The 11,750-nt window shown below is 36.4% G+C and overlaps 1 protein-coding gene across 1 annotated transcript; it reads left to right on the top strand.

Annotated features, from left to right (window-relative positions):
* The first annotated feature begins 679 nt into the window (after window positions 1-679).
* LOC131148152 (proline-rich receptor-like protein kinase PERK7) lies at window positions 680-6,100 on the top strand. The gene is made up of 2 exons (XM_058097890.1): window positions 680-962; window positions 5,925-6,100. Exons 1-2 carry the CDS (start codon window positions 680-682, stop codon window positions 6,098-6,100), a joined length of 459 nt encoding a protein of 152 aa, XP_057953873.1.
* The last annotated feature ends 5,650 nt before the right edge of the window (window positions 6,101-11,750 follow it).

Below are 11,750 nucleotides of genomic sequence, written 5' to 3'. Positions count from 1 at the left end.
AACTCAATTTTTGCAGGAACAAATTCTTAATTTTGTGTAACAGGATGATGAGACATTTCAGGCTTGTTGGGAGCGATTCGAGGATCTGCTAAGTACTTGTCCACATTACGGGTTTGACTTATAGAGGTTAGTTGATTGTTTTTATACTGCTCTTACACCAGATTGCAGGCACTTTATCCAGACCATGTCTAATGGAGAGCTCGTCAGCGAGGATCCAGATAAGGTATTATCATTTTTTGACTACCTAACTGAAAATGTCCCACTGTGGAACACACGATACACTCAAGCACCCATAACTGCACACCCTATAAGCACAATCAGTGGTAAAGATGCATATGAACCACCGTATTACCCAAACAACCCTCCGCCTCAATATCAACTACAATAGATCCCTCAGAGCTGTACGTTGTCAGACCTGTTTGAGGAAAGCATGACACAAATGGCGAGCATGCTCCAGAAATTCATGCAATTTCAAGTCGATCATCAAAATGAATTGTGGGACACCATTAATGCAATAAGCATGTAGTTGGACATTTTAGAACAAGAGGAATCACTCGCGGAACATCACACCAGTCCTCAAGAGTACCAGCAATCGCAACAACAAATGCACGATGTCCTCTTTGAGACAGAAGAGGCCACCATCACTTTGAGAAGCGAGAAAGAAGTTCCCTAATCTGAAATGCTCATCGCCGAACAACTAGTTGTCCCAACACCAGAAGTTACTGCTAAACCAGAAGAGGTCAAAGAAAAATCAGAGGAAATGGGCCCAGAAGCGAAGCAGTTAGTTAATGAGGAGACTGATACCAATAAGGAGTACCAACATGTGGTCCCTCACTCTCAAAGCCCAGAAATCATGAAACCGTCACTCCCACCTGAATTAGATGTCAAAGAGCCCAATGTAAAGGCGAACCCCTGCAGTGGTAAGATGAGATGTACACCTGATAGAGAGGGTGACCAGTCTGGTGAGAATCTAATTTTCAAGGAACTAGGTAAAACCTTTAATGTTAATGCTTCTAAAGAATTACAGGTAATTGCTCCAATAATTTCCCATCACACGTTAGTTCGTAAAGAAGCAAATTTCCTGGACACGATGTTGAATAAAGACCCTTTCTTGTCAACACAAAAGGGTAGATCTGCACACATATTGTTTAGTGTATTGATGCGTATTGATTTATTCAAGGCTGATTTTCGTGCAGGTATGAAGACTGATCGATTGTGGTGGCTCAAATTTGGAGACCCACTGGTGCAATTTATATACCTACGGCCACTAGACAAAATTCCTCCTGAGCCGTTGCCAGACAATTGTGATGTTTTTCTTTTCCTTCTTTTCCTTTTATTTTATCTTATTTTATTTTTAATTAGTTTTCAAGTCTATTTTCTCGTAGTTTAATGTTTCTTTTCCATTACCCCATCACTCAGGTATGCCTTACCTTTCCCGTGCACAGTCTTTTCAATTTCCCCTATGCTTTCACATTGAGGACAATGTTCTACTTTAGTTGGGGCGGGGGGGGGGGGGGTGAGCATTCACATATGACACTGTGCACGTATACGTACCAGGTTTTATTTTATTACAAAAAAAATTAAAAAATTAAAAAAAAAGAAAAAAAAAAAAAGAAAGAGAGAAAGAAAGGAAGAGCACTGAGGAATCACACTACATTATGCCATGCTTAACACTGACTCATACCCTTCACATACTTGCGTATAACTTGCGAATTACACATTTGAGTCAATCATGTGTAGTTTCTCTTTATATGATTTTATGACTCCATAAAGAATTTATTGGTCGTACATTCGTGTTAATATGGCTATATAATTTCTTGTATTTACACGGCACCTCACGAGGTTGAATAAAAGCATTCACGTGATTCATTGCACTTAGGGTTTCTTGTGAGCACTGAGAGAACAACTGTGACGATTATGACACCTTGTGAGGTATTGTTGAGCCAATTATCGTTCTTTTGAGTTTTCGATGTCAGCTCAGAGTTCATGAAACTCAACTTTATTTATTTATTTATTTATTTTTTCTAGATATCCTTTGTACACTAGTCTATATTTTGATTTGCTAGCCTAGAGGTGACACCTAGTGGGGAGATAGAAGCCTAGGTCTTGTAGCCTACTCAAGATGTGAAGGCTAAGCCACCTCTAGAGATAGACTTAGTTCATGGATCACTATTCGAGCTCAATTCCCATTAATGGTATGAAGATAACCAAAGAAGTGTAGAGATTGTCCTAATTGATCAAGAAAAGATAGAAAATGAAGAAGGAGTAGATAAAAGAATAAGCAATATACATGCGCATGAAATGTGTTGACCTTATAGGTCACGCCTGGTTTTGATAATGACAAATACTCCTATATTTAATAAATATTTAGCTCATGTGTAGGTTCATAGTAGCATATCACCAATGGCACGAGAAAGCTCAAAGCTTGAACACCAGTTCGTATTTTAAGTGGTAATATATTTACTGGTCTATTTGGTCTGTAATAGTAATGAGGACATTTGGTTTGTAATAAGCACACACAACACATGCATGGTTTATCTTGTAAGCTCAAATCAAATCATAATGCAAAATGACCTTAACATGACCTTAGGGCGTATCCTTCGGTCGACCGACACCAGACTTTTTCAGTGTCTTTAAATTGGACCCCAAGTGACCCTAGGACACACACATATACACATTTGTTTGTTAAGCACTTGAATAGGGTTTATATGCTTCAAGATTGGACCGAAATGCACACATGGTGCACTTTCGGTCGACTAGCACATTCAGTTCATTTTAGCCTGATCGATCGAAACCAGGCCTGGGTCAACAGTTGACCAAGGCCCTGGTTGACCGAACCAGAATAGTTCAAAAAGGCTCAGTCGATGGAATCCCTTTTTGGTCAAGTTGACCAAACCAAGTAGTTCAAAAGACCCTGGTCGACCGAAACCTCCCTGGGTAAAAAATTTGGCCATCTGGTCAACCGTTCCTTTTTGTACTCCAACTACCTGGTCAACCGGAGGGTTCTTGGGAGAATTCCCAGCAGTTTGGTCGACCAAACCAGCCAGTTCAAAATGGCCTAGTCGACCGAACCTCAGAAAATTGGGAAATCTCCTTCTCCTGGTCGACCAAGACCTCAGTTCAAAAGTTCCCTGGTCGACCGAACCATATGAGTCTTAGTCGACCGAAACTGATCTGGTCGACCAAACCTCTCGGGTTGCCATAATTTTTATCGTGGATAAATAATTTTTAAATAGGGTTAAAATGGTTTAAGTGTCATTAAACTTTTCCAACATTCCCTAATAGGTCCCCAACGGTCAAATATTTTGGTATGTCTATATATACTGTTTCATTTGGGAGAATTAAGGGGTGATTAGCAAAAACCAAAAATCATATTTCTCTCTCAAGCAAAATACTCCCTACTGCTTATACTACTTCCAAATCTACTCAAACTTACCTACTTCATCTCAGTATCATTTGTAAGTGTATTTGAGTGTTATTGGTTAGAGTTTTGCTCTCTCATTTTGTGAGTGTGTGAATCGATTTTTCGAACTAGAGCATAACCTAAGTATTATTAGGAGGCTTTGCTAATAAGCCTATCTTAAGAAGACTTGCTAAACTTCCGAGTGTTGCATTCTCATTGTAATAACTTAGAAAGGTTGTATTTTTTTTGGCTTGCAAAAATATTTTCAAAAGTACTCAAATATCTTGTGGTATTCATATTGATATATTTGTGAAAAGATATTTGTGTGTGTTATATTAATCTTTGTGGCAATATCCATTCAAGTCTACATCATTTGCTGAAATACAAAGATTACATATATCTTACAAACCAAGCATATACATATTCATATGATTGAGATATTCTATTGATTGATATTCTTGAGGCTTGTTTGATATTCTCTGTGAACACGTTTGATTGAATATTTTGAAATACACAGATTATTATTGATACTCTCACGTACTCACTATACTAATAGAAAACATCTTTGAGAGTTGAACTACTAAGACCACACTGAGCTTACATTATTAAATCATCTGTGGTGTATGTGATATTGTGCGCATTTGTGGTACAAATTTGCTTTAAATGAAAGCACCCATACATTGTACCTTTTGATTGTATATCTGAGAGATTCCAGGTGTGGCCTGAGGGGGCGGTAATCCAGCCCGGTAAGGATTGGTGAAGGTTGAGGTCAGCCCTGTGATAATTTGACTTGGTTTGTATAGGTGTCGCTCCACCCATTTAAGTGAGCAAGTTATTGTGATAATCCTTGTGCTGGTTAGCCAAGGCCCGGCAGTTGGCCAAACCTTGATAATATATCTGTGCGTCACCTTTCTCTTTACTGCTTTCTGGTGCGTGTGTACTTGATTAAATTACTTTATTTAATTTCTGATATTACTTGCACTAGATTGATCGTAGGATTGTGAACATACTGTTGTTAGGAGGAATACCTAGGGGATAGATTTTAAAAATACCAATTCACGCCCCCCTCTTGGGATCACGGTAAAGCTAACAAAATGAAATGCTAATGCCGGCTCCACATAAATATCACAAAGAGTCAAGGACACGACACATATTTTCTGTGTATGAAGATTCTTCAACCCGTTAATGCCTCAAATGTATTTACGACAAGTTTGTGAATAAGTTGATATAGGGTGGTCTTGGTTGGATATGGCGAGTAGGTGAGAAGATGCTAGGATGAAGGACCTGATACCTTACAGATAGCCTAGATCCTTTCCAGACTAGTCCACTCTGTACACTTATCGTCGTTCCTTTCAGTATGCGGAACATTTGATCACTACATTCCTTCTCACATATGATGAGTGAACCCATTTTCTTTGAGTTTTTTTGAGGGTATACCAATTAGGTTGAGTCAAAGCGACCGTTCTGTAGGTGTCCACTGGTATCCTAGGTGTACTGAGTCACACACATCACACACACCTCGAGAATTTGCCTGTTTATACTCAAAACTTATATGACTGCATTAACTCTGAATTGTGCCACTGGTTAACTTCATGTGAGTATATTGCTCTTAAATGACATATAAACGATGAAACTTGCATGAGTGACGTGCTTCGAAGTTGTGTGTATTGAATATGATCGATCGTGTGTGAAATTCGATTATATTCTTGTATGTGAAACGGTATGGTTGTGTCGCATGTGCATTATTTCATGTTCACTGAAGTTCGCAGTTGTGGGTACTACCCTGAAATTCATTCACGTCATTTTCTAGAGACTAGAAAAAAGTTAGTTGGAGGGTGTGATTACGCGTCAAAACTGTATAATTGGGCACCTTAACCCGGGCTTTACGGCTTCTATTTTTAATTAAATGTCCAATTATGTCTAATATTTTAACAAAATGTGGAATTTATCATTCTTGAGTTTTATTGTACAATTAATGAATTTTTGACAATTTTTTATCGCAAGGAAAATTCGGGAACCAAAACCGGCACCAGTTTGTAATTCATGCATAACTTTTTCATCCAAGCTCCGATCAAAACGCTTCAAGCTTCTCAAGAAAGAGAAAAAATTATCTACAACTTCTATGTTTTGAGTTTCACGAGAAACGAGCTCCATCAGGGTCAAAACCGATCGTGTTTGCAGAAATTAAAAATGAAAGCAAATGAAAAAAAAATATATATTATAAGGACACTTGATGTGACCCGGCCATGCATGGCCAGGTCGGGTTGAGCCATCCGGGTCTAGGGCAAAGCCCTCTTCTATTTAATCCCAGTTTTTCCCACTTCTTCCTGGTGCGCCCGCACCACCCTCATCCCTTACTCTCGCCTCTCCCTCTCCTCTTCCCTGAATCACTTACTCTCTTCCCTTGTATCTCACTCTCCCCTCCTCCTTCTCGCCTCTCTCCTTTTCTCTTTTCCTCAATCTATCTCTCAGCTTCTCTCCTTCTCCCTGTTTCTTCCCTATCCCCTTTAGATCACCATAGCTACTCCTCCAGCTCCCTACTACAGCAATCTGCAACCACTAGGGCACGGCACAGCAACCACACCAACCAAGCTTCTCCAGCCCCCGAACTCCAGCAGCTCTGCAACTCCACCATGCCCGAGCACCAGCTCCATAGCTCCTGCCATAGTCCCTGCTGCTGCCACAACTCCTCCGTAGCAAAAACCATCAGCAAGGCTCACGACCACCACCCCTAATCTAGCAGACCACCAACAAACCCGAGAGCCTTGGACTCTCTTTGCTGCAACCAGCTGCTGCCATGATTCTCTCTCTCTCTCTCTCTCTCTCTCTCTCTCTCTCTCTCTCTCTCTCCTCCCTTCTTTCTTTTATTTATTTATTTTTTTTGTTAAGTCATTAACATTGAAGCAAGTTTAGTTTTTTATTTATTTATTTTAAGTTGAATATTGTTAGTTATTTAATTATTGTTGGAATTATTTCTTATTTATTTAATTAGTAGTAGATTCAATTTAGTTGTTTTAAATTAAGTCCAGTTTAATTATAAAATAAAATAAAAAGAAAAGAAAAAAAGAAGAAAGGAAGTGTTTTTGTTTTTGAAGTAATCAGATTAATTGTTTTTTTTTTCAAAATTTAATTTTTTTTTATCAGAAGCTTGGTTTAGTTAGGGTCGGTTTGATCAAAGTTCATATTTTTATTGTGTTTCATTATCGGTTAAGTGTAGATTTTTGTTTGTGTTTGCGTTTAGTTCAAGTTCGTGGTTCGTGTTAAAGGTTCGATTTTTACTGTTTGCGTATGTGTTTGAATTTGATTGAGTCTCCATTATTGCGTGTTTTAATTCCATGTTCTAAGTTACCATTTTCAATTAACGCGTGCTTTGATGTTTCCTTGAGTAGGTGTAGGGTTTCCATTAGTGCTATTTAACTCAGCGCGTGCTAGGTTTAGGTTGTAAATTGCATGTCGTTTAATTGGTTACATTAAATCTTAACAATCTTGAAAATTTGAATCTGAACCGAGTTCAGTACATTTTTATTTTTGATTGGACGAACGTAAAATTTGAGGTTAAAACGCATTCCCTGAGGAGACGATCTAACCCTTGGGCTGAATATTACATGACGTAACTCCTATACTTGGGACACCTTCCGAGCTGCTCATTTTTCGAGTGAGTCATGGGGCTCCATGTGGACCTATTAGGGCCCACACGGCTCATCTAGGCCCCACATAGCTTGGACCTCACTTTTGATTTTATTTTATTTAATTAATTACATTATGAGTTGTTAGGTATATATTTTATAAGAGGATTGAGTGATTAATAAGTTTGAATTGTGAACATTAAAGTGAGTCATCCTTCATGCCTGTATGGGGATGTTTAGGTCATTTATTGTTTAGGTTTTTACTTTCCTATATAAATTGCTATTGTAAACGTTGGAAGGAAGCCAAGTATTATTATTGAATGAAAAAGGTTCTTCCTTTGTGAAGCTCTTGAAGCTTTGTTCCGATCCTTGCGATTGAGTGGCGAGAGGCTACGACATTCTCCTCGAAGATCAATTGGTGTGAGACCAACAACCTATCCAACATCTATCTATCAAAATCCATCCATCACATCCACACGATCTCATGTCATGGTGTAGATGTTAGCATAAAAATTCTTGGGATTTATAAACCATTTAAGCATAAAATTTCTCTCCTATTTCATTTGTTTTAACATTTTGGCATACGAAACAAACATCATGACATAAAGTTTTTGAGGCAAGAGAAAAGAATTTTTATTTTAAAAATATTTCTTCTGAGACAAAAATAAAATTAAGATTTCCCTTTTGAAACAAACCGATTAGGTACAAGGGACAATGCTTGCAATCATAATAAATTAAATACTTAAAGTTCAAGCGAGCAAATATTTTCTTGGTTCAGCATCTATGCACACTTCATAATATAACCAAAGAAAATCAATCACATAAATCCCAAGAATATTGAACATATAAAACAGGGATCATGTGGAGAAATAAAGAACTTGTGGAAAAGGAATATATTTCCATTTAAAATATTCAATAAAATCATCATAATTGATCACAAGCCACAAAGAGTTCTAAACAGATCTAAGTCAAAAGTGTTGGTGAGCAACATGATAGAAATTTAATTGTGAAAGCTCCCTCTATCAATTTGAATACATGCTTAGATGAAATGAAGTACGTATACCTATTAACTATTAATTTCATTAAGCAAACCAAGTAGTATAAGCAATCATTTAAAGCATTTGATCAGTATAGTTGTCCTAATAGGTCACATAGGCATCAGAAAATACATATTAAGGCATACAATAATGTCCATAACCAAGAACATTCCATATCAATTCATAGAGTTTTTAAGAGTTGGATATGATGTTCAGGGTTCTAAGAAAAGCATCAATATTCAAAAAGCGAAAGTGATGCATGTGAGTCCTTTGTGCCCTTTATCTAAGAATGGAGCTAAGCTCCCTTATGTATGTTCTCATGCATGTGATTTCCAATTAATGATGAGATTTAGTTATCTATTCATTTGATTCACTCATCCTTTCAAAAGCATTTTCACATGCACTATATCATTGTCATTTTGGTACATAGTTTTGTTTTGAAAAATTTCATGAAATTTCGGCAGCATGCCGACTGTAAAAGAGCATTTTCCCATACAAACAAGCACCAAAAACCTGATAGCATATTCAAGCAACTAATTAGAATAATTTGCATAATGCAAATATCATTCAGTTCAAGCATGCAAGAACCTAAAATCCACTACCAGCATGCAATTCTCATCATTGTATCCACCTTGCAGGAGGCATTCAATACAAGCATGCATTAAGGTAGCTTAATCAACAATTCATATGAAATAAAAGTGTCCACAATTTTAATCATTTGATGCATTATGGATAGTGGACTATAGTGTTGTTCATCTAAGGCATATAAAATCATGAGAGCATTTAAATTTGAAAGACATGAAAGAGAAATGCTCCCCATGATCTATGCACTAACATCATTTTACACCTTTATCTATTTATCAAGTTCTTATCTAAGTGTTTTAAGATTTTCAACGATTAAAACTTGACCTGTGAGTGCTTTAGGCTTATCGGATCAAAAAGTCATAAATAATTTTTCTTCACAGTCATAAGCCTGTAATGCCTCTTTTCTTATGAATTTCAATGTGTGAGAGGCACAAGAATGGATGGCTTTAACTTTAATTGCTCGAGCACAGGTTTCTTAGATGTTTGATTTTCCTTTTAATTGAAAGTTAGGCAATCATCTTAGCCACTCAACACATCTCCAAGGAAATGAAACTCTAAATGATTTGATTTTTTTATTTAAGAGCGTATGGAGTAGAGTTTGGATAAATACTCTTAACGATTAAATTTTCTTTAAGTTCAGAAGTGTATTCAAGTGAAGCAGGACATTATTCAGATTGAACAAGCTTAAGATATGTCTTAACAATTTTGGCAAAGAGCATTTAGGAAGAATATGAATTTGTGAATGTTGCTCTTTGGGTATTTCTTATTTCCCCCAAATAAAGGGTATCCTCTAGATATGATTGTAGATAGGAGCAAGGATACGACCTGACGCATGAATGAATCTTTATCAGATGTGATCGTGGTTGATAAAGTGTTCCTATGGAAGAGATGGATTAAACTCAGATTGGATAAAACACTTAAATTTTCGTATTGGCTTGCTTCTCTATGGTTCTTAGTGTAATAATAGTGTAGTGAGTGCATATACTAAGATTTGACATTTTAAGCCCAAACCACTTCCCAAGCCTATAGTCATCACTACCCACTATAGCTAATCCTAAACTCTAAGGAAGAATTGTGTGATCATGTAATTCCTATTTGAACATATTCTTCCTTGAATTTCAAGGGGTTTGCTTTCTTAACAACCCATACCATTTTTCTATCTTTGATTCTCGATGGGTTAGGAGTTGGTGATTCTTTGAATTTCTCTACTCATTTGGGTTTCCCACCATTTCTTTTAAACGAACAATCAAATTTTATGTGCCTCGATGCAAGTGGTGTGAGTATATGGACCGGAGGAGGTACTAACATAATGTTTAGTTCTTCTTACAAAGTACCCCATGAATAGGTTCTTCTTCTTCCTACAATCAATTCCATTAAAACCTATACCTTCTTTATCTAAGGTCATCTTTCATAAACCTAGGACCTTGTCAAAGTTTTCTTTGCTCCTATTGAATATATGGATGATCTTAACTTGGTCCTCAATTTTTCTTTCCAGACCTTGAATTTTTAGATCTTTTAAACCCTTGCAAATACCTTGTAATTTTATGAATTCTTTGGTCATCGTGTTTGCTTTATACTCCAGTGCAGATATTTGAAGTTCAAATCCAAATTTCTCCTACTCTTCTTGAAAAACAATTTTGGGGAAAACATTTTGAGGGTTTCTTGAAAAGCTTTGAGCATATTTTTACACTCATATTTTCTACATCAAAGCTTTCTTATATTTGATATTTCAAAAGTCTTCTTAAGAATCAAATTTAAATTTCTCCTACTGTTCTTATTAGCCTTGGTGCAATCCCAATAGGGGGAGGGGGATGAATTGGGTATTTAAAAATTATTGCCTAGGTCAATTGGTTTAACAACAGTATTGAACAACCTAGGGTCAGACTATGCAATCAATAAATAAATATACACATGCAGTAAAGTAAAGTGTGGAAAAAGTAAATGATACACGCGATATGTTATCGAGGTTTGGCCAAAGTGCCTACGTCCCCACCTTGGCTAGCAAGCACAAGGATTACCACTATAAGCTCACTTAACGGGTGGAGCAGCACCTAAACAATCAGGTCAATTAGCACAGGGCTGACCTCAACCTTTACAACTAGGTCAATTAACATAGGGCTGACCTCAACCTACACAATCCTTCAAGGCTGGATTACCGCCCCCTCAGGCTATGCTTGGAATACAAAAAATTTCTCAATAAAATTTGTGTACTATGATTATGCTTTCATGTAAAGCATATATGTACTCAATACGCACAGTATAATCAATACACTACCAAAAGATAGGATTTGATAAGCTCAGTGTAGTCTAAGTGTCTACTCTCAAATATTTATCCAAATATTGCAATCAGTGCGTGAGAGTGAAAATGATATGATCTTTGTGTCAAATAATGATTTCAATCACAATGCATAAATAAAGATCACAAGCACACTTCAAATATCTCAAAAAATAATTTTTCTCAATATAAACCAAAAGAGATATTCAAAAATGGTTTGTAAAATAGTTATTTGATCTTTGTATTAAAATGATAGACTCAATCAAAGGTATAACAACAAAGATCTTTTAGCACTCAAACAAATATCTCAAAATATATATTTCTCAAATATAAGTATAAGAGATATTTTGAAAATGATTTCTAAAAATATTTTAGCTATCAAAACACAATATGAACTCTTGAGTATTGCAATGAAAATGCAAAACTCAGAGGCTCTAAGAAGTTTTCCTAAGGAAGGCTTATTTACAAAACCCCTAGAAAAACTAGAAGCTTACTCTAAAAAAAAAATTAATCTCAATCAAAATGAGCAAGTGAGAGTTTAAGCTTGGTGAGATAAATACAAGAGCACTCTTACTAAGTGGTATTTGCAATATGGATGAATAAGAGTGGGAGTATAAAGCTTGAATATGAAATATGGGCTTTTTGAGATTCAAAGGATATTTTCTAATTATGTTTGCTAATCTCATACTAATTTTTGCAAATGAATGGGTTTATATAGAGTTCCCTTTGATTATAGCCGTACAGGACACATAGGGGATTATTATAAGTGTTTTAAAACAATTTAACCAAATTAGCCCCGTTTTATTATTTTAACCACACTAAAA

The sequence above is a fragment of the Malania oleifera genome, chromosome 2 (assembly GCF_029873635.1).
Source record: "Malania oleifera isolate guangnan ecotype guangnan chromosome 2, ASM2987363v1, whole genome shotgun sequence".
Classification (NCBI taxonomy): Eukaryota; Viridiplantae; Streptophyta; class Magnoliopsida; order Santalales; family Ximeniaceae; genus Malania; species Malania oleifera.
The sequence above is the reverse complement of the archived record's forward strand: the minus strand, read 5'-3'. Positions and strand labels throughout refer to the sequence as shown.

What these genes read in the sequence shown, in the direction of transcription:
- LOC131148152 (XM_058097890.1), top strand. Translation starts at nt 680, where the DNA reads ATGCTCATCGCCGAACAACTAGTTGTCCCAACACCAGAAGTTACTGCT. An exon ending in TAGAGAGGGTGACCAGTCTG is followed by an intron (nt 963 to 5,924) that starts GTGAGAATCTAA and finishes AGATCACCATAG; the next exon opens with CTACTCCTCCAGCTCCCTAC.